Source organism: Neophocaena asiaeorientalis, unplaced genomic scaffold (genome assembly GCF_003031525.2).
Source record: "Neophocaena asiaeorientalis asiaeorientalis breed wild unplaced genomic scaffold, Neophocaena_asiaeorientalis_V1.1 scaffold443, whole genome shotgun sequence".
Classification (NCBI taxonomy): Eukaryota; Metazoa; Chordata; class Mammalia; order Artiodactyla; family Phocoenidae; genus Neophocaena; species Neophocaena asiaeorientalis.
Window position 1 is genome coordinate 104,472 of NW_020171808.1, and position 24,242 is coordinate 128,713.

The following is a 24,242-nucleotide window of genomic DNA, read 5'->3' on the forward strand; positions in this document are numbered from 1 at the left end:
GGTCAGCACGGGCCAGACCACACCAGGTTCTAAAAAAGGTCCCTGTAAAAGAGATCCACCAAACGTGCAGGTGGAGACAGGTGATCTCACCAGACCTTCGTTAACCGGCAGGACGCTGAGCATTTCTCAACGGAGACCTAGCGCTAGCGCACAAAGGCTCAGCAGAGCTAGGGCAGAGGGAAGGAGAATCCGGCGGCCTGTTGCGTCGGCACCGCCGGCGTTTCACTGAACCGTGTGAGATCAGCCAGGCCCTGGCAGGCTGAGGATCACATCCACCCAGGTGAGAGCTGAAACGGTGCCGGACCAAAAGTCCAGGGAAGGAGTTCCACAGAGTAAAGAACCTGAACAAGCGAGAAAGTTTCCCAACTGCTTTGTCGGATAAAGCACTGAGTCACATTTAGAATGACCAGCTGTGGCCACGTGTGGTGTAAAACCTAATATAATGATGGTGCCGACCATAACATCGAAAGTATTATTACAAAATACCAGAGCTAGAAGCCGCATCCTGAGAGCCAGTCATTCTCTTAGAAGCCGATACAATGCCTTGGCTTCAGGACCCTCAGACCCAAAGCAGCCCCTGAGCCTGCTCGATCAGACTTACATTATTTGCAAAATCTGGTTGGATCCAGGGACTGACATGATATAGGTTTAGCCAAATGAGGTTTAGAAACGCAGACACTAAAACAGACTGTTGTGAACAATGGGGACAAACCCACACGGACCCTCGTGTGAGTAGTGATGACCCCAAACGCCGCATGCAAAAAGCTCTCTGAAAATATCTGTGGGAAAACCCACGGTTTGTAACAAAAGTATGTCTCGTTTTCTAAACAGAATGATAAAGGAACTTACCTCAGATGCTTCCAGAGGGCTAGGTTGATGACATCTTATAAGGATGCCATTTAAATCAAATGCTCATTAAACACATTACATCATGGCCCAGCTAAACCACAAAATGTATTCAGAAAGGGCTCTGACAAAAAGCAAAATCTGAAAACTAAGTTACAGCATAGTGCTGTGCACCCAGAGAGGACAGGGTTTAATAATCAGGAAAACAGATGGGGTGAACGTATGTGTGTGTTTTTAGTGCAGTAAAAATCTGTGGAGTGCCTGGATTCCAAATCACAGGTAGGGCTTCCCTGGTGGCGCAGTGGTTAAGAATCCGCCTGCCAAGGCAGGGGCCAGGGGTTCGAGCCCTGGGCCGGGAAGATCCCACATGCCGCGGAGCAAGTAAGCCCGTGTGCCACAACTACTGAGCCTGCGCTCTAGAGCCCGCGAGCCACAACTGCTGAGCCCATGCGCCACAACTACTGAAGCCCGTGCGCCTAGAGCCCGTGCTCCGCAACAAGAGAAGCCACCGCAATGAGAAGCCCAGGCACCGCAACGAAGAGTAGCCCCTGCTCGCCACAACCAGAGGAAAGCCCACGTGTAGCAACAAAGCCCCAACAGAGCCAAAAATTTTTTAAAAATTAAAAAAAATAAAAAACTTTATATATTAAAAAAAAATCACAGGTATCTCACTCACATAGGACTCCGTCAGGAGAATTAGGGGAGGTGGCACCATTCCCTCCACGTCAGGACACCTGCCAAGAATCCTGGCTGCAGAGCAGATGCCAAGTTCCTCCTGTTTCCCTTCTCCCACCCTTTTTGCTTCTAGAAGCTTCAGCAGCACTAGTTCAGAGCAGGCCTGATTCCAAAATATTAATCAGGCTCTCCATTCCCCCCCGTCTCACCCTTGGGGCCTCTTAAGACTCCAGAGGCTCAGAGGAGGTATGATGCCAACCAGCTACTATTAGATGAATATCAAGAGTGAAAACGTCTTCCAAGTTTCAAGTAGCTAATTTCCAAATAAACTTAGAATTAATCCCGCTCCAATGTCTGTACTGTCTGTACTACAACTGAAACAATTCTTTCTGCTTCCAACACTACGTATTCACAAAGAGAAACGTTATTTTTTCCTTTCTTGGTAAAGAGTGGTATAAGCTATTGGAAAGAGTTTCTAAAAGGTAGAGTTTATTCAAGTGTTAGTGATTATAATTACATTCATAACCAGTGCTGGGTTAAGTTCCTGGTTATATAAGCCTTTTGCTGGATTTTCTCCTCTTTACTGACATTTCTGCTGGATAAAGTTAAGGGTATGAAACTCAGATTTCAATCTCTTTTTTCACTCTTGTTTACTAAAAATAGATTTGAAAAAGGAAGTAAAAATGATGGAAAGTGAACTTGACTGCCTGCCAATGTCAAACAGCCACCTCGCAGGCACAGACTCTTATTCCCGGGAGCACAGTCTAATGACATTCCGCGGCCCTTCGTACCTAGGTGGGGCCCCATGACTAGCTCTTGCCAATCAGACGTGAGCAGAAGTGATGGATCGCTTCCTTCTCTTCCTTCAGTCCTTCTCCTGCTCTCTCCCATCCCCACGTGAAGGCTGAGGGTGAACTCAGAGGCCCTGCACAGATGGAGCGCCAGTGTGTTGAGAATAACTAGGGCTTGTTTTAATCAGGTGTCGAAAGACACACAGACGGGGACGTGACGATCGTGAAGGAGTTTATACTCACGGATCCCTAGAAACAGGATGCATGGGGTGTCAGGCAGGGCCAAGGGAAAGCACCAGGGTCAGTCAGGAGGCAGGAGGGGAGAGCATGGCCCAGAGCCTCTAGTGGGGTTTTCACGGGACAAAATGGACAAAGCAGGGTAGGTACACTGTTTAAGCTCAGGATTGGATAGTGTGAATAATTTCAACAGTCTCTGGGTTTTAGGTCGATCCCTAGTTATGTGGTACCTGGCCCGGGGGTGATTTAGGGCAGGGGATATTGGCCTGGTGTGAGAGAGTGAGGTACAGAGATGGCTGGGGGTGTGGGAGCCGGAATGGTTGGCTGGGAAGCAAAGGCGTGCTTGTGGGATAGTTGTTTGCTCTCCCTAGGAATTAGCCAACCCTGGGAGCACAGTCTCTCCAGGATCATGGGCCCAAGTATCAGGGCATCACAAATGCAGAAAATAAGAACATATAGTCAATACACCCAGGTACAATGCACTTCTGCGTTTGATCGGTACACGAGGCAGAAATAAGCCTTTACCGGACTACGGCCCTGATATTTGGGGGCTGCTTGTTGTAGCAGCTATTCCCACCTTCATACACCTCGATTCAACTTCCCAATAGGAGCTACATGGGTGAAATCTGGGAACTCTGACTCACGCTTCTTACAACATTACATCAAACCCAACTGTTTAAAATATATGTAGCTCAGAGTTTATTAAGAGAGACACTGAAACGTAAGAAACATTTGAGTGCATGAAAGCAACGGCCCTTCTGCCCCATTCTGTGTTTCCAAACAACAGTGCTGTAGGCACATGAGGCGGACTTGACGTTACTAGTTCACCGTGTTTAAGGGTAACCAGAACAGAAGACGACATTCTGAATTTGGAAACTTGGTTTTGAATGTACTCCAGTGACTGGGTTAGCAACTAGTGATTTAGATTTATACACTAGCTATAGTTTCATTTGTATAATTCCAAGAAGCTTCCAGAGTGTTCTGTCTTTCTCGTTTTTAGAGAGCAAGTTCCATTCACTTCATGTATGTGCTTCAGGATTCTGTGACTGTTCATACCACCCTGTCCTCTCAGTGGCTTTCCCAGATGCAGAGGCCACATGGAGTTACTACTCCCCTTTTCTGTCCCATTTAGCATTGAATGCTCGTCTCTGGATCATCTCCATTTACCTTAGATCTTAAAATGGGTATACAGTATGGTCACTGACTTTGCAACGGGAAGAAAATACCGGCTATTGTTTCCTGTACCTTACTTTAAAATGCTTTAAAATATAGCATTTTACGGGTAAGTTTTGTGACAGAAGAGCAGATTCTCCTGACAGGTTGAGGACACAGTACAACCAGGCAGACTAGGGAAGCACTCATTGATGCAACATCAGGCCCTTCCAATTCTACCTCCTAAGCAGCTCTCTAATCCATCCTCTTCTCTGACATGGTCACGACACAAGACCACACAACAGCCAACCAGCCAGATGCCGACAATCATCCCGGCCGGTGTGGTCCCACCAAAATTCATCAGATGCATGGTTCTCTGCTTATAACCCATCAATGGCTCCCAGTAAACTCATACTACAAAAGGCTCACTTGTCCCAACAGGCTGGAAATGGTCTGACTCCTTGGTCTCCATCCTTTGTCGTCCCTTGCTCCCCAATCCTCCAGCCACAGGGCTCTTCTCTGACTAGGAGTCACAGCCTCTCACCCCATATGCTCTTTCCCGTAACCTGAAACCCCTTCCCCCTACTCTTTTCTGAGCTTGTTCTTGTTCATCCTTCAACTATGCTGTCACATCCTCTGGGGGGCAATCCTTAAAGCTGGAACCAGGTTAGTGGTCCTTGCGTATGCACTCCATTTGACCTTGACTGTCCTCTCGTTACACTTTTTGTTCAGTCCTGCCTTGTCCAGTGTAAGCTCCACGAGGGCAGGGAACTTGCCTGTTATGTGCGCTACCATCTACCAATACTGACCTGCACAGAGGACACACCCACTTATCTTTTTTTTTTCAATGAATGAGTAATTGATTTTAAGAAGTAGCAATCTCCGAGAACAATGGCAGTCATGCCCCAACTCAGCTGAAAATGAAACTGACATGATATAAAAGAGCCAAGTTTACAGTAATAGGCATAGGTCATAAATAATTCAAGCTTAAATGACCCAATAATGGCACAGGCAGAGAGAAGTACCCTACATCTCATTTTATACACGTGCACTATTATTTGTTTATAAAACATGCCTCGTCTTACAGTAGCACATTTACTAAAAAGTATAAAATAGCCTTCTCCAAGAATGTTCAGAGACCCTGTTGCTTAATTAGCGCCAATAATTATCCACATGGTATTTCAAAGTATCCACAGGGATTTCTTCTTCTAGAAAGAGGAGGGAATGGTTTCCAGAGGGCGTGCTGTGAGGAGTCAGGAACAATGTTTTTTCGGGAATTTTTCTCTGCTGGTAAGTATATTCCCATCACCTCCCTCTTAAATTTCATCAAGAAAAATCTGAAAATTTCCTTTTTTTAAAATCAAAACGGATTTGACATCCTTTTGCCAATAACCACATTCCACTTCAAGGAGGGTTGCTCAAATATGCAGACTGGATACACCAATGGAAAGCCCGAGTGTGGCCTGACACCGAGGTCTTGATGAATTTCGGTCCCTGCAAAGGTGATGTCTCTGGTTTTAACCTAAAATCATGTTTCAGATCAAAGGGTGGGAGCTACAGGCCAGCCGTGGCCGTGAGCGTAAGGTTGTGATGGTTGGAAGAAATCTGATTTACGGAATTGCTGGAGTGGAAAAATGTATTTTGAAGCTTGAAATGAATCATCACCAACTCCATCAGCCAAGGAATGCTTTGAAAATTCTATCCAAAACCATGCAAAAATAAGCAAGGCAAAATTCTTGGAAGCTTCCTAAGGAATGAACGACAGGCTCACACCTTCTTAGGAACGTTTCTTCCCAACAATGATGCTGGGAAGTAACCAGCACTGCACGTACCTAAGCCTGTCTCCATGGAGACCGGAGAGAATTTCCCAGTAAAATCCACCATCTTCGCGACACAGTCCACAGAGCACGAAACAATGGAACAAAGCTACTCTGCAGACCTCAGCCCCTGGTCCAGCAAAGCCCCTCAGGGCTCTGAGTGTGGCACATGTCTGATGGACAATTTCCAGCAGGACTTGGGGCTGGAGGGGGGCCCAAAGGCACTGTTCTGTGAGATCAGGGTCCCCATACTCTGAAAGTGCCCCAGTTTGTCTCAAACTGGTGTCACGCTTCTTCGCTTCTTTGGGAGAAGGGTGAATGCATACTTCTAAGGGGCGATTCAAAGTGTAACAGGAGCGCATTTGTATTTAGGACAGTCTACACGTAAGTTATCGAATCAGCTGCCATATCCCGGCTCTTCTCAAACTTGCAAGCTTCCTTGATTTTCACCTCTGACTTCCGTCTGCCCCCCTGGAGAAAACAAACACACAAAACCCACGCTCTTGCCAGACCTTATGTATTTCTCCACACAAGATAAGTTGTCTTATCTTCCTCAGAGGCCAGTCCCATGGTGTAACTCTCCTACCTTAAACCCTTCACTAAAAAAAGTCCCCATGTGGGTTTTGGTGATCTGACTGTCACCTAACACCCAGAATGCTACAGCTCTCTCGACTAGGGATGCTGTTGCAGACCCAGAGGGGATGCTGGAAATGTGTGCAGACGTGTTCTGATTCATAGTTGCACAAGGATAGGGAAAAGGGTGACGGTGGGCGGGTTCATCAACCATGCTCAGTGTCTGGAAACGCTCACCAGAGGCTGAACGGGGTCCCGAGTCCCACCCTCCGACCCCCACCCCATTGGGAGCCACCGCCCACGGGCTCTCCTAGCTGCTCGGCAGCACCAGGCCTGTGTGCTCGTGGTCCCAGCCAGGAATGCTTTTTCTCCCTGCCTTTACCCATACCTCCCGGCCCTACTGGATCATCCCCTATTCATCTTTTAAGAACTTAAGTATCACTTCCTCGGAGAAGATGCTTCCTTGACCCGCTGGACTAGGCTGTGTCCCGGTATTACAAGCTCCCCCTGCAGCCTGTAGGACGCAGCACACTGGCCATGAAGCAATTATGTGTGTGATTCCTGATGGCCAGCTCTGACCTTATGGAAGCCCCCAGAGACCAAGACATGCTCTTATGTCCACCGCACCCTCGGCGCCTGGCACATCCTAGGTCTGCAGTGATTTTGCCCATCAAGTTCTTCTCTAAACATGCTCCCTCCTCTCTAAACACATTCCCAGTCCCTGGGTCTAACCCTCCTTAGGTTCCCCTGGATCAGGAAACCTAACTAGGATTCTTGCCACCAGTTTGCCTTCTACCATTCGCCTTAACGAGATACGATGGATTCATTTCCCCCAAATTGCTCTGATCACAATACTTGCCTTGATCTAAGCTCTACTGACTGTTCACTGCCTCCAAAGCAAGTCCCGATTTCTTAACATCGCGTTCCAAGCCCTCGGCAATCCAGCTTTCACCTGCCTTCTCCAACTTTGCCCTGCCTTCCACCCTGGAAGGGATGACCTTCTCAAGCTCTCCACATCTGTCTAGAATCGCTCTCCTTCGTTTGCCTCTTCCTCTAACCCTCCACATCTCCCTTTGCCTGGACTTTCAGGCTAAGGCTACACATTATCTCCTCGAACGAGCCGTGAATCATCCCACCTGAAAGGCATCTCTCTCTCAGCCCTCTACAGTCCGAGAGCACTTTACCTGTATTTCACTTGAGAATGATTTTCTGCCTTGCGAGAGAACTACCCGCTAACTTACCAGACTACAAACTCCCTGAAGGGTGAGACCCACCACCCTCAGAATCTACCACAGTGTCTCAGACATAAGGATCACGTGAATGAATAGCGCTAAGGAACAATAATCATTTCGCTGTATATTAATAGTGAGAATTTAGAAATTAATCCTAAAATATTCATTCCATTTGTTAGAGGACATCAACCAGTGACCAAGAACACCAACTGGCCTCCGGTTGTTCTTTGCTAAATACACTTAATGTTTGCTATTTATTTCACCTTCAACAGTTTCACTCAAAAGGTTACTGTTGGGCTTCCCTGGTGGCGCAGTGGTTGAGAGTCCGCCTGCCGATTCAGGGGATGCGGGTTCGTGCCCCGGTCCGGGAGGATCCCACATGCCGCGGAGCGGCTGGGCCCGTGAGCCATGGCCGCTGAGCCTGTGCTCCGCAACAGGAGAGGCCACGGCAGTGAGAGGCCCGCGTACCGCAAAAAAAAGGTTACTGTTTACAACACAACCAAAAGAAAACCTCTGTGCTGAAGGCATATGATGAAATAATGATGCTGACAATGATGGTGATAACGATTTTAAAGATGGGGAAAAAAAATCATTCTTTTGGCTGCTTGGCAAATTGCTAATCTGAGGGAAGCAGGTAAGGGTGATAGAAACCAACTTGAAATTCATCTGGTGATATCTCTTAGGTAAATTAGTAACTGTCTGGAGTCTGTCCCCTTTCAAATACAGACCACATCAGGAGAATGAATGGATTTACATGATGGAATCTAGGTAAACAATAATGATCCCAACATAAACTACAGACCACAATCTCAAAGCACACATTCACGACTCAGGATCAGAAAACCATCGTCTTTGCTGAAAACAGGCCGTGCTAGCTCCTTCTGAAGCAGGCGAGTAAATGACCATCGTGCCAAACTTCTGTGAGTCCAAAGGCAAGCACTGCGCATTTAGGGACAAAGTCTATGCCGAGATAAGAGGGTGGGGGGACCTGTCTGTTCCTAAGGATGAAAGGCTGGGCTCCTGGCCGAGAGAACACCTGCCAAACCTGTTCTTGTGCTCACGAGACACACAAGACACACTACCTCCCATCCCCAGCCCAGCCTGATACAACGACGGCTGCTTTATCACCAAACTGTCAGAGCTTCTAAAACAAACCACAGTCAACACTCTTATATTTGTAAGCCCTTACTCACAAAACCATTTCAAAAGAAATTAAATCTACTATTAGTGAAGATGAATCACAGGAAAGCTTTATCATTCAAAGAGAACGATTCCATTAGAATGCCCCTCTGGGGGTGGGGCTGGAAGCAGAAAATTGTATTTTCTGATTTAGAGACTTAGGGACCCTTGAAGGAAAAGGGCATCGGTTGAAACTGAGAGAAGAGGTCACAGGGTATACAACACATTTGTTGGGCATGCATTTGACAGGTTAAAGCACGTCAGTAAGGATGAATCATGTCCATTTGAAACACAGAAAAACATTGACAGAAACAAAGAAGCTTGGAAACTTTCTATTTGTTGGTTCTCTATACAATGAAAGGCCTTGTCTAGTCAACATTTGGAATGATTTTCCCCAGGGGTATTATTATGATTTGAGAGGGGTAAAAAGTAGCATTCTTGTAACACATTTTCCCTTTTTGAGACTAAAAGGTATGTCTCTTTAAGAGGTCACATTTTGGATGTATTAAGAAGTGTGAACAAATAACCCCTCCTTCAGCTTAGGGAAGACTGAAACCGACAGGGAGAATCAGTCCTCCAGCAAGCTTTAAACGTTTGCTTGAAAAGCGTACGTCAAGGAAAGGAGACTTTCGGAAAACTGGGCATAAGATAAAACTCTCACGAGATTTGAGTTATTTGGCATAGAGGTATGTCAGGCTTGGAAAACGAAAGTCCAAGTAATTAACAGAAAATTTCAAATTGGGGCACAAGAGGCATCGATGTTTCGTTATAGGACAGTGCTTTTCTTCAAGATCCTTGACTCAAAAATGGTTATTAAAAATAAAGTTTAGAATTCCTAGTATTTAAACTCTCCAGGCAACTGGAAAGAAAATGGGTTCTCAGAGCCAGAATGGGTGAAACCTACAAGCTATTAAGCCCATCAGATGTTTCCTATGCCTTTCTTTTGAAATTTGTTCCTGTGATCTCTGGGTCTGCAGAACTGGGGAAGAAAATTGTGAACAACTGGCGCTGAGGGGCTGCAAAGCTACCTGCTGCGAGTTGGATCTCGAAGCCATTACCTACCGTGCTCCAGTGCTTTCATGGGAAACCAGAAGAGGATGAGGGAGTGGACCAAGGCGTTGATGCAGTGACCCCAGAAAACCTAAGGGAAAACAAACCAGGGGAGTCAGGAGCTGCCCACACTCTTGAACTCTGTGTAGCTCAACAAGCCCCTCATTGTCAGGGATGCTGGCTGCGATGCCCAGCTCCAGAAGGCGGAAAAAAACCCCAATTTTTTACATACAGATGACTGGGCTATCTCCAGATAATATTACTCTAGTACAAAGACCTAAAGAGGTATTCACATATAAACAGGACAGCATACAATCTATCCACATCCAAAAAATAAATGACGATCCATTTCCTTTAGAACGGAAAGAAAGACCACATTTTATAGTCATCCAGAGAAAGGGTATTGGGTCAAACTGTTAAGGAAGAGACTGAAGCCATACTCTTGAAAGCATGAAAAACATTTAAAATGTAAATTCCTACACGGCATGCTCACTCTTTCGTTTTACCCCTTAAAATCCCTCCCGTACAATTGTTCAGTTTTTAGGATTTAGATGAATATCATACACTTTAAAAATTCTCTTTAACACCTGAAAGGTCAAACAGAAGAACGCGAAGTTTAGTTTCTTCTAACTTATAGTTCCATAAATGCATTTCATTCATCTTTTTAATTCTGAGATGACAGAATTACTACAGCCAGATTGAATTTATTTAAAAATCTACAAATTGTTCTGGGAATTGTCATATATATATAGTTGGATCTTAAGTAGTGACGGGACAACAGAAAATAATGAGAAATTATAAGACAGTGGGATTTTCCTATTTTAAATGTTCATTTTTTCCCTATCTTCTCCCTGCTCTCTGTATGCCCCCTGTCCCCCCACCCCCAGATCTTCAAAATGCTTGCAGGTCAGTCTCCGAGCACCCTCAGCTCGGCTACCTTTCCGACGGGTCCTCTCCCTACCTCTCTCCTCACACGGCCTTTGAATTCAAACTCTGTAACGATTTACGTAAACAATGCGGCATAAACAGGTCGCATTTCCCATCGACAGAGCCATGGTGAACGAGGACCGATATAATTAGTCAGCCCCGTCTCCTCGTGCATGGAACACACTAGAACCAGCAGTATCCCCTTGTGTTTTCTCCAGATGTGGACACGCCTGCTACGCTTTCCCAAACAGGAGGCAGCCCTGAAGGAAGACAAGCACGACACCTGGCTCAAAACGAAGCCTTCAGAGACTGCTCTCTACCGAGGACTCCCGTGGCATCCTCCCTAAAGCCTTGGTCGGTGTCCACGCAGGCTAATCACACACAGCCGGCACATGGTGTCTTAACCGAGCTGGGCATCGAGCCTCTGTTCCAGCCTCCGAATCCCCTCCTGCACAAACACCGGAGACGGAAACACGGCGATGCAGGCGTGTGGGCACCTTTGCCTCCCGACCCAGCCGGGTACCTACCTCCCCTTCCAGCCGGGGGCCCTCACCTCTGCCCTCCTAGCTGTGGCTGGGGGGTCAGTGACACACTAGACTCCTTAGCCGCTCCTGATGGCGGGACCCCTGTAACACCTAAGCCAGGCTCATCTCAGGACTGCCTACTCCATGTCTGTCTAGATGTTTTCTCTTTCCTGATCCACCAGACTGAAAATAATACCCACGCCTGACTCGATTCCTGTGTTCACCTCTGGCCAACTTTCCTCACCGGCTAAAGGGACATATTCCTGTCCCTGAGAACCAGGCAGTGATGGAGGGAGGGCCGTGCCAGGCGACAGGGCTCTATGGGGTGGGGGACGATTGGATCCTACAGGTCCTGGGGCGTGTGGGCCTCTGGTCACATGGTCATGGGGGGCCCACATAGGGAAGAAGAAGGCGTTACTGAACAGGAAGGGACGGACGCTTCCTTCCCGATGTGGCAGCTTGAATTCACCGTGCTTGCGATACCGGGAGAGACCCGGGGCCTCACCACCCTTCAAACGCCCCCTCTGAGCAGGTACCGGCGCTGAGGGACAGGACACAGCACCTGTGCCTTCCGAGGGGCCCTGTGCACGCGTGGCTTACCTTGGTGTTGAAGCCCTCGGCGTTCTGGGTGATCTTGTAGAGTTGCGGGAACCTCAGCATACTCTCCTGGCTACATGACCTCTCGAAGATGCCCAGAGTGAAGGGGGGCAGCGCCGTGAAAATCTGCGCAGACAACAGTGAGCCATCACCAGAGACCCTTCCACTCACGCAGTCCCGGTGGTTCAGGTCTACGCGACGATGACTTAACTCTCGACTGAGTCCAAACCTGAGGTTCAATGATTCACGACTCCCCAGACACCCTCCCGACAAACAAACGAAAGACCATTTTAAACTGTTGCCTAATGAACGCTAAAAACAACATCCTAAGTATCTGATTAGCCAAGAAGTCTGTTCCAGTAACAACTGCCCTCCTCTGTAGACGAGCTGTGACTTAGAATCCTGCCGTGGTGAGCTCTGTGCAGTGTGGCAGCGTTTTCCTGTGAGTGCTGAGGCCCCGTGTGCAACTTTCCATCCTGATTTTACACTCACATTTCAGGAAGCACTATGTACTTCACCCACTTATTCATTCGATGGACTTTTAAGGGGAATGCATGATGGGCCAGGTATTGTGATAATCCCCAGGGAAAGAGAGATTTAGAAGCAGAAGGAGGGAGAGGCAAGGAAGCAGGTCCCTGACTGCTAGGAACTCCGTCTGCTGCAGAGCTGGGGATGGGGCAGCTGGCAACAGGCATAGAACAAACTTAAAACACAGCACTCTGCAAAATCACTCCTGGGGGAGAGGAGACGGGGAATCAAGGAAGGATGCTTGGACTCAACAGCTTCTGCCCTGTCTGGACCTGCAGGATTTGGTGGGAGGGATGCAGAGGGAAGCACCCCCATGAAAGGAGCACCCGTCACAAAGCTCTGAGGCACAAACACGGATAGCACGTTTGTGGGGAAGCTCTAGTATGTTCAGGATGGCGGTTAGCTAGGGACACGGCACAAGACAAGGCTGGGATGCAGACAGAATCACCTCCCAGCTCTTGGGCAGAGGGTGCTTCCCTTTTTTTAAAAAAATAAATTTATTTATTTATTTTCGGCTGCATGGGGTCTTCGTTGCTGTGTGCAGGCTTTCTCTAGTTGTGACGAGCGGGGGCTACTCTTTGTTGCGGTGTGTGGGCTTCTCATTGCAGTGGCTTCCCTTGTTGCGGAGCACGGGCTCTACGCATGCAGGCTTCAATAGTTGCAGCACATGGGGTCAGTAGCTGTGGCACGTGGGCTCAGTAGTTGTGGCTCGCGGGCTCTAGAGCACAGGCTCAGTAGTTGTGGCACATGGGCTCAGTAGTTGTGGCTCGTGGGCTCTAGAGCGCAGGCTCAGTAGTTGTGGCACGTGGGCTCAGCAGTTGTGGCATGTGGGCTCTAGAGTGCAGGCTCAGCAGTTGAGGCATGTGGGCTCAGTAGTTGTGGTGCACGGGCTCAGCAGTTGTGGCTCACGGGCTCCAGAGCGCAGGCTCAGTAGTTGTGGTGCACGGGCTTCACTGCTCCACGGCATGTGGGATCTTCCCAGACCAGGGCTCGAACCCATGTCCCCTGCATTGGCAGGCGGATTCTTAACCACTGTGCCACCAGGGAAGCCCCTTGGACGGTGCTTCCTAAGACTGTTACCTTTACCTGTCCTCTATAGCGTGTGACATAGCTGAAGAAGAGGGTTGGAACAAGCATGTCATCCAGCCCAGGCGGTGTGGCAGACCCGAGGACCACCTTCTCCTTGGGTGTGTGCACGGGTCGCTCTTTGCTCTGCATCAGCATTAAGCAAGTCTGTACCCACGAGCCCAGCGAGCTCTCAGGGCCGTGGGAACTGGATGTGTGTCTCTACGAGAGTTCTGATTGCACACCAGTTCCCAGGAGCCTGAACATCCGACCAGAGGAGTCAGCCTTTTCCAAGTCTGTTGGGATAAAGCAACTAGAGCTGCGGTGGGGTGAGGCCCATAAAACTCACCAGCAGCTCCATCTTCACCCGGGAGCATAGAGGAAAACAGCCCTGGGATGTCAATGTTCTACAGATTTCAGGGAGAACAAGATCCCGAGTGGTGGCCTTCACATCTCACAATAACAAACGCTACAGGAAAGCACCCCACAAGCATCTCAAAAGCTCTGCACACTCAGTATATAAACTCGCCCTCACCGTTTGGTTAAAGAAGCTATCTGCATACTCTTTACACAGCCAGCTTTATTTTTTCTTTTCCTTTTTTCACTTACGTCCTCCTTCCTCCCACTTCAAATCCTCTCCCCCATCACATCCCCAGGCTAACAACCTACCAGATTTCTCACCCAGCTTGTAGCATACCCCTTCCCCCTCTACACACACACTGCTCGGGATCATTATTTGTGTTACAGAAACAAGACATCAAACACATTTTCTTCATCTTATTTTTCTCATTAAACAATACACCATGGGAAGTCCCCAAGTACCCTGGGTTTGACCCCGAAGCAGCCTTTTTCACGCTCACATAATATTTCATAGTATGGATGGATCATAGTTTTTCAACCGTCACCTATGGACAGGCACTCATGTTATTTCTAGTTCTTCACTGCCACAAACATCATGTAATAAACACCTAGAACATATTGTAACATCTATCCTTTATCTTTTATTTCTATGCGAAAGGTTCCCAAAAGCAGGTCTGTAAGGGTAAAAAAATACATGTATTTTAAACTTTAGAGGATGCTGCTTGGCTGCCTTCAGAAAAGGTTCCCATTGTTTATCTCTCCCTTCAGAAAGGACAACAATCTTCTCCCTGCTTCCCTGTCAGCAATGCTTGCTATATTCTATTTAATACTCTCCAGCTTGAAAAATTAGTATCAACCTAAGTTTTGACTCTTACTTTTAAACAATGTACATTTCCCTGGACCACCAACTTTAGTGCTAAGTTCCCTGACTTATCTGTCCAGTTCTCTGTCAGTACCACATTGATGTGGCTATGGCAGCTTTATAGTACAGTCAGATGTTCACGTAAGTCTACCTTTCTGATTGGTCTTTTTTGAACATGCTTTGCATATTTATTCTTAGATGCCTGTTAATTCTATTCATACCTTAATATCATTTTATGCAATTCCCTTCTCCCCCCATCCCCCAAACAATCATCCATTGGGATTCTATATGGAATCACATAAATTTATATACTAATTTTGGAAGGGTTGATACTAAGTTTTTTATGATACTAAGTCTTCCCATACAAGGAAATAGTATGACTTTCCATTTGGTTAAATCTTGTTGCATATACTTAGGTAAGATTTGGGGTGTTTTTCATGGAGGTACTATAAAAATTATTCCTATGAAATGTATAATTCTAATTGCTATTTTGAAAGGAATTACTATTCTCCTTGCATTTCTAAGCGCTCACTGTTAGAATTAAAAAAAAAAGCTAGTGACTGCCAGGACAGAAAACAACTACGGGTTTTTATATATTTATTATGAATCTGGCCACCTTATCAAATTTTCTTATAATCCTAGTATTTCTTTACTGGTATGTTTTGGGTTTTTTAGAGGTACAGTCATATATGAACATATTTAACATGGCCATTTTTGGTGCATATATTTGTATAAGCACAGAAATATTTTACTTTTTCCTAGTATTTGTAATAGTTATTTAATTTTCTTAGTAGTTGCTGAAAATTCCAAAACAATGCTGAGTTATACAGTGATGGCAGGAATCCCTGACTAATTTCTTATTTAAGATGAAATCATTTTAGAATTTTACCATTTATGGCAATATGCTACTGGTTTTTTTATAAACAGCCTGCATTATAGTTAATTGACTTCTTTCTTTCCTATATTATTTAGAGTCCTTATTTTGGAACGGGCAGCTGAATTGACTCAAAGCCTTTTGCACCATCTACTGATGGGATCACATTTTTCTTTTTTTGGCTGATACAGTGATACTTAGAAACATTTAAAAATTTTGAGCCTCCTATATTCCTGAAATAAATCCTTCTTTGTCAAATATTTTATTCTTTTGATACAACGTTGAATTCTATTTGCTGATACCTTATTTACAATTTTTATATTTATAAGTAAGGCTGGCTCAGTTTTCTTCAAATTCTGCTGGCTTGAAAATTAAGGAGGAGATATTTTCTGAAACAGCGTTAAAAAGAGTTATCTCTTCACTAAAAAATGGATAAAATGTAGTTAAAATCCATTTGATCATGGTAGCTTTTGTCACTGGTAGCCTCTTTAGTCTCATTCTACTCATAACCTAAAATGATGTAGAAATTGGACTATGGATATAACGAGCATCTAATAGGACGGCATTGATTCATGACCTTGGGAGATGGAGGAGTTTCAATGCTATGTAATCTGCTCTGAGAATGAGACTGAGAAAACGATGACTTTCTACTTTAGCTGGCTTGGGGAATCAAACATGAAGCATTAAGTACCGAAAAGGAAAAAAGCAATACTGCTTGCAGAAAATGGCAAGGGATATAAGCGATTCACTTTGTTATAAAGCAGAAACTAACACACCATTGTAAAGCAATTATACTCCAATAAAGATGTTAAAAAAAAAAAAAAAAGAAAGAAAATGGCAAGGGAGACTCCAGCCCAGAAGAGGGGTCAGTAGCAATGTCTCAGATGTCACAAACTACCTCTTGCACTGGGTCTCTGTGGAGGGACCTGGAGTGGAAGCAAAGGCTAAACAGAGGAGTAACCACAAAATTGGAATACGGGGTAGTAGGGCTTAGACAGTAGTATTGTATCCATGTTACATTGCATGATTTTGATCATTACACTGTGGTTATGGAAGAGAATGGTCCAGCTATGCACTAAAGGATGAACAGTATGGGCATTATGTCTTAACTGACTCCCAACCGGCTCAGAAATATACGTGTTGGAGTGTGTGGGCACACGAGCCTACGTACGCACATGTGTGCGTGTCTTGAGAGAGACGCATATGGTAGGCAAAATGCCAATAATTGATGAGTCTGGGTATACCGTTCTTTGTACTCTTTTTTTGCAACTCTTCTCTAGGTTTCTATTTATTTCAACCAAAAGTTACCAAGACAGTTGCTATGGGGGCAGACTTCCAAGTCCTCAAAAGCTTTGGTCCTTCCAGTGATTGACTGTGGAGGCCACTGACCCTCTGACCCCACTGGATCTGACTGTCCCAACTCTGCCACCGCTCCCTGGTGACCGTCTCCCACACTGGTACTGTGGACCCGTGGTCACAGGGCCATTTCACCTGGGAATTCACTTCTCTGCTGCCATATCGTCTCTCACCTGGAGGATACAAAGGGTATAAAACATATCCCCAACCCTAGGGATCAGAGGTCATCGTGGGTCTTCAACTTTAATGTGGGTAACCACTGCTAGAAAGTTTTATTTAAATTTTTGTTTTGCTTCTCAGTACCTCTGAGAAACTCTTTGTTAAGTTAGGATGATGTCTGGGAAATCTGCATCTTCAAAGAAATCCTGGTGCTTCTCATGCAGGTGGTCTGGGGACCGTATCTTGACCAACATCATCCTACAGCCTATTGGTATCTGATGTGTAATAGCCACTCAGTACAAGCTTGTTGGATGCATCTGAACTGCCCGAGACTGCAGGGTGCTAAGGAAAGAACCTAGCACTCCTGCCTGAGCGTGAGAAGAGGGCTAAAATCCATTTTTATCGTGTAACCAGTGACATGCATTTCAGTCCTTAGCGCTAAACATAGCCTCCTAGGTCTCAGCCTTCTAATTACAAGTACATATGTGGGCCTGGGTTGGCCTGACTCCCAACACTGAATCGCGATGGAGCGGTCAGTATATTTCCCCCTAAACGGTCACATGATTTTAACCTACTCAAAACACTTTTAAGTCCTGCAAAGTTAACCATCTGTCCAAGGGGAGGCCCTGGAGCCCCTTTCCGTGTGGTAGGGGGTCAGAGTAGCTTTTCAAGCATACGTGATAAGCGGCCATCAGTTCAGCCCTGCTCTCATCACCTGTCAGTTCTGTCTTTGGGGGCATAATTATTAGCAACAAATGTACTAGTGTACTTTGTAGTGAGTAACACACTTACCATCTTCTGAATGCTGCCTAAACCCAAGATCTTAGTCTACACGTGTGACCCTCTTAACCCGTCAAGCTACACAGGGCTGAAGCAACGTGTCGTATGCAGCATTTTATACATAACACCTAGCACAGCAGCTACTAAAAAAGGGTGTGTGGGGGGGGGGAGGAGTCTGAGAATGGACGATTTGAATAGCCAGCCACGAATGTATATACAAATTGTAAATACTTACAGCACCACGATTTATCTCATCGTATGTCTGGTAACTTCCATCTATGTCTACCTATGATGGCTGCTTCAGAGTATAAACTCCCCCAGGGCAGAGAATGTCAGAGTTAGGGTCCAGAACAGGGGTGAAAGTGCAACTCCAGAAATGTGGCGTACTCGGGTCTCTACAGCACCAAGCTAGACCCCTTGCCAGTAAAAAAAGACTAAGTCATAAAAAAAGACATAGTCATGTTAGTCTATAGTTTATATTTATTTCTAGCTTTTGAATTCATTACAGTCAAGTAATGAAAACAGAGCTCTAAAATCATGAAAAACACCAAATAAGTAGATTACCATTCGCCATGGGAGCTGGAAGTCAGAATTCATTATTTTAGCACTAACTGTGGGAGGAAACATTCTTCCACAAGGACAGATACGCTTTTAAGAAGGACAAAAAGGACACCAGGTAACACACTGTATATTCGCATATGTTTAAGAATTCAGAAATAAAATCATGGAGTGGAATGAGTTTAGACGTAGCTCAGAAATTTTTTTCTTGAGCTAAAAACATGGAAATGTTGCCCAGGCATTTAGTCAGGAGGTAACAAGGGTCTATTTTCAAGATATATGGGTTAATAATTTCATGGGGTTATTCAAGCATGATCTCCTCTGATTGAAACCACGTGTGGAGAGTTTGGGCTTCTGCAGGATGTGGGGCAGCAACAAAGGCCCTAAAGATGTATTTGCGCTGCCTGCCATGGAGGCAGATGAGGGACTTAGATACACTTCCCAGACACAAACAGTTTAGTTCTGCATGCCATCAGAGAGAAACGGAGACTGCTTACCACGTTGTACAAGCCGATGCACCAACGTTCAAATAAAATCTGCCCAGAAAATCCATTAACAAAGGCGAACCAAAGCTGAAAGAGAAAAAAGTTCATGAAGTTTTGTATCAATATTGACCTAAATGTTTCCATTCACTGAAGGCGTAGTGGGGAATGTGGACCACCAGCTGGACGCAGCTGCCGAGAGATAAAGAGCCAGAGGGTCACAGGCGTTGCTCTTTCATAAAATACAGATTCCCAGTATCACAAATACCAATATTTTAACGAAAATTTAAGGCGTACATCGACTTTAAGGGGTAGCACGTACATATTTACAGAAAAGCAATTTATGTTTAATTTACATCTAATATGTTTTGTGTCAGCACTTTCTCAATACTGGAAGGGTCTCAACTTCATGTTCTTTCTCCTATAAAGTTGACTCGATAAATATGATTTATCTTTGTAGGACTTTCAAATAGATAAAAATAAATAAAAAACCACAGAAACTCCTCTGTTGGTCATGTGTGTTCTTAGCTCATAAAATACTGACCCTCCTTAATCAAATGTCCACCACCTCAGCAAAGGGCAACACACAATAATAGGAAAGAAACATGCTCAAATCATCTTTTGGAGTAACATGGGATGTATAAATAAATTAAGTACAGATTATGTCTTCAAGTAGACCATAATTCTAATTGATTAGGCAAGACTGACATAAAAACAACTGCAGAGCAAAGTGCCAGGGACATGAACGACAAAAAAAAAATTATTGGGACTTCCCTGGTGGTACAGTGGTTGAGAATCTGCCTGCCAATGCAGGGGACACGGCTTCGAGCCCTGTTCCGGGAAGATCCCACATGCCGCGCAGCAACTAAGCCCGTGCGCCACAACTACTGAGCCCGTGTGCCACAGCTACTGAAGCCCATGCGCCTAGAGCCTGTGCTCCGCAACAAGAGAAGCCAACACAATGAGAAGCCCGCTCACCGCAACTAGAGAAAGCCCGTGTGCAGCAACGAAGACCCAACACAGCCAAAAATAAATAAATAAAATAAATAAATTTATAAAAGAAAAAAATTATCTTCGAGAAGGAACCATTACCAGGTATAATTAGGAGAAGATATGGAGGTGGTGAGAGTGAAGCAGAAGATGGGCGAGCCATAAGGAGGCTGAATGGAAACCTGATTTAGAAAAATAGTAAATACAGAAATACAGGATACAAAACGCCGCTGTTTAAAATTCAGCTGAATTTATATGATACAGCAGGATCCCGGTGATGTGGGGTAGTCTTTTAATGTACCCCATGCTAATCACAGAATCCACCTTAGTGGTGTAATATCATGACAGACTGAATCCATTACTACCGTGGAAGGACTCTGGCAACACGGAACAGCCACCCCATAATAATCTGGGTTGAGATTAACTCTGCTACTGACATTTTTACTAAGTCAGATTTTTCTAAGTCAGTTTCTTGACTCCCCCAGACTAAGTTTCCTGAGCCAGGAATTGTTCCCAGATTTGCACAACTGCAGCCAGTAGGACGCTCGGTACAAACAGGGACTCAGTCACCATGTCCCAGTGGGATCGAACGAAATACCTCAATTCGACTTCCAGATAGAGTTTTCTTAGCACAGCTTTCATCATCTCATTCCCTCATTCAAAGGACTACCAGGGATCCCTCCGAAATCTAAGATAAGCTTGCTGACCTTCAAAAACCCTTCCTCACTCCTACTTACTCTTCATTTCAACTACCTCCCCAGAGGTCCCCATGAGGCCTGGCTATTCTCAGTGAAGAAATATTGGTGGAGAATTAAGAATCACAAGTTTGTGCTCTGCTCTGCACTCAGAATGCTGTTACCACACCTATTCAAATATTAGCCATCCCTAAAACAACAGTTTTATTTGCACGGCCTCCCTATCACATGAGGTCTCAGCAATCAGTACTCCAACCAAACTTTTAGTGCAATGAGAGTCCAGATCCACACCTGATTCAAGCATACTTATAAAGTGCTTCAAGGGTCTTAACCTAATTTTCCCAAGATTGTGTTATACTTTTCTATTCTCCTATTCAAACAATACAGAGAACATTGATAAATATCTAGTGAACACAACTATTTCATTGTTTAATTCAGTTAATGTGGTGCCTTTTGCTGAAGGTAGAGTAGTACTATTTTTACTGTCCTCCCCTCCCTAATACCAATAGAAAGCAGCAAAACCATTGAAAATAGAAAAGTTATTTTCAATGAAATTATGAGATAGCCTTAATTAAAACTACAAATGACATAGAATAGAGGCTGATAAATACGATGAAGTAGGATCAAATCAAGGGAGAATGTCAATAGAAGACAAAACCTTCCGACGGAAAAGGTTTCCAACAAAGAGGTGGAACAACCCCAGAAAGAGCTGAATCAGCTCTTCTTCAGAGGGTGAGATACAGAGGTAGGTACGAGTCATGGCTGAGGTCCCTGGTCCAATTCAACACAGCAGGCAAACTGCAGTTCAAGGGCAATGCGCACACAAATGCCTTTTCCCCCCAGAAGTGACTGAGGAGAATGGCAGGGCACGGGACCGAGCAAAGAGAGCAATCAACTCAGCCGATACCAATCGAGGCAAAGTGAAAAGAAATAAATGCAAATTCACCTAACAGAAAACCTGTGATGCACAGAAATTCCCTGTGAGGCATAGAGGCCTCCAAGTCACCTGAGGAGAAGAAATGGTGGCGAGGGAGGTGGTCATTACTACAAAGTGATGGGTGACCAGTGCGGAAGAGACATACTGATGAGAAAGTGTTCTGAAAAAACTGTGAAGCCCCCTCCCCTAGACATCATCAAAAAATAACAAAGAAGAATATGACATATAAATAAATGATAATAATATGAAACAATCTCCACAGGAAGAACCAGGTCAAAGCACAGAAAAATATTTTGAATGCTCCTGACAAGGCGAAAAGAGCTAAAGAATATGTGGCCTTTCATTGAAACAAGAGCTAAAATAAGATGTGTAAGATATCAAAGAAGGAAACAAATAAGGAAAGGTCGATGTGACAGATTAAGGCCATGGAAATAAAACCCAGAATGGACACTGCTGAAACCAGTCAGGGTAGGGTAGGGCAGACTCGAGAAAACTGAGCAATGAACAAAAGTTAACACTGAATTTAAGAGAAACTGACTGCCTTCCAAAGATAACAACAACAACAAAAACCCCAAGAGGTGTACCTTAAAAAAAAAAACAACAAAGGAGAGGGCTTCCCTGGTGGCACAGTGGTTGGGAGTCCGCCTGCCAATGCAGGGGACACGGGTTCGAGCCCTGGTCCGGGAGGACCCCACATGCCACAGAGCAGCTAAGCCCATGTGCCACAGCTGCTGAGCCCGCACTCTGGAGTCCGGGAGCCACAACTACTGAGCTCGCGCACCTAGAGACCGTGCTCTGCAACGGGAGAGGTCATAATGGTGAGAGGCCCCCGCTCGCTGCAACTAGAGAAAGCCCGCATGCAGCAGCGAAGACCGAACGCGACCAAAAGTAAATAAATAAAATAAATAAATTTATTTTTAAAAAGGTATAAAAAAAAAGCATAGAAACAAATGTTCGAAGATATAATAGAAGAAAAATTCCTGAAATATTCTAAAACCTTAATCAGCCAATAAATAGAGAAGACACCTTTTGTCTCCAGGAAACAAAACAACGGCCACCAAAAGATCAACAACCACACAAACCCTGATACATGAATTAATGAGTTTTAAAATTTTATAAGATCAGTTTTTTAATATATTCGGGCAGAAAAAGCAATTAGCCTACGAGGGGAAAAGTCAAGTTGGCTTCATGTTTCTCGGGTACAGTAGACAACACCGGAAGTCAGCAGTGAATGTTCACAAGTCCTTAGGGAAATAAAGCATGAAGAGGATTTCAGCAAAAGGTAGAAACCAAGGAAACATCAAGAGCTGAAAACATAACATGAAACATGACGACAGAAGTAATACCAAATATGTGTTATATTAATAATACATTTTAAAATGCTGAATGGATAAAAATATAAACCCCCAAATATATGCTAAGTACAAGAGAAATGTGAAAAAGAAACACTATTCGAATAAGATTGAATTCGTGACCCTAACTTACAAAGCCCTAGAGTGGACAAGGCCCTCGCCTGCCATTCTGAGGTCACTGCCTTTCCTCACGGAGCTGCAGTGGCCCTGCACTGCTTCCCTGCAAGCACCAAGTATGGACCCAGCGTCATTATCTTGTACCCAAATGTGAGGCAACTATGTCAACAACACTTGGTTAATAAACCACCTTTATCTCACGCTGCTGAAATGCCCTTTAACATATAATAAATTACCATTCTGTATAGGAAAAGTTATACCTGTATAGTATTGTGGTCTCCCTCCATATACTCAAACTAATCACAGATGGCTTGAACACTTAACCATAAAAAACGAACTCAAAGCGTTAGGAGAAAACAGGAAAAAAAAGTTATTTTTTGCATGTGAAACTGACTCTGTATGACAAACTCAGAAATCAAACAAAAAGAGGAATAAATTTGAAACAATTCATTTCCACAGCAAAAAATATTAATAAAGAGGAATAAATTTGAAACAGTTCATTTCCACAGCAAAAAATATTAATAAAGAGGAATAAATTTGAAAGAATTCATTTCCACAGCAAAAAATATTAATAAAGTTGAAAGAAGATGCATAAACAGTACACATATGTTTGTAACGTCTGTGCAGATCTAATTTCCTTACTATATAAAGAGTTCCTACAAATAAGAAAGAACATGCCAACAAGCTGTTAGGAAAACAGGGAAAGAATATACGGGCAGTGTGATCACAGGACACAAAACCACTTATAAATGTAGGAAATCTCACTTTTTATGAAACACACACACAAAGGGATAGCTTTTTTTTTTTTTTTTTTTTTTTCGGGCCCCGGGCCCCCCCCCTCCTGGGAGACGCTCCGCGGCATGTGGGATCCTCCCGGACCGGGGCACGAACCCGCGTCCCCTGCATCGGCAGGCGGACCCCCAACCACTGCGCCACCAGGGAAGCCCGGGATATCATTTTTTTACCCAACAAATGGGCGAAGATTTAAAAGCTTGATAACCAGAGAAAACAGCTACCCTGATACCCAGATGGTAATATAGCATTGTCCACAAATATGTTTAACATATTTTCCCTTTGACCCAGCAATTCCACTTTTAGGAACATACTCTATATCCTATAGCTATAATCACATAGTATTCGACATAAAAATACAAGGATGCTACCATGGCATTATTTGGAAGGATAAGACATTAGAACCTGCACGTACATTGGTAGCTAGTTAAATGGATATAATTCATCCACAGCGATGAAATACTATGCAGACATTAAAAAGAGCAATATAGGTGTGTGAGCATGGTAATACAGAACTCTCACTGATATATTATTACATGAAAAAGAGCAAGGTATATGTTGAGTAGTCATGATTATACAGAGCAGGTGTACACACTCTCATATGCATGGCGACTTTCTGGAAGACCCATAAGAAACTGTTCATTATCTTGAGGGAGCAGAAGTGTTCTCTAGGTGGTAGTATGGAGACTCACTCATACCTCTCGTACTATTTTGAACTTTTTAAACACGTTCATG

General features: G+C 44.7%; 1 protein-coding gene across 1 annotated transcript in view; it reads right to left on the bottom strand.

Moving 5' to 3' along the window:
* The window catches only part of ATP8A2 (ATPase phospholipid transporting 8A2), a 391,847-nt gene that overhangs the window by 91,723 nt on the left and 275,882 nt on the right, over positions 1-24,242 (bottom strand). Inside the window, exons 27-29 of the mRNA XM_024753564.1 lie at positions 18,640-18,714; positions 11,604-11,726; positions 9,565-9,643 (exon numbers count right to left, since the gene is read on the bottom strand). Coding sequence (XP_024609332.1) covers positions 9,565-9,643; positions 11,604-11,726; positions 18,640-18,714 — 277 coding nt within the window. The remainder of the gene's footprint in view (positions 1-9,564; positions 9,644-11,603; positions 11,727-18,639; positions 18,715-24,242) is intronic.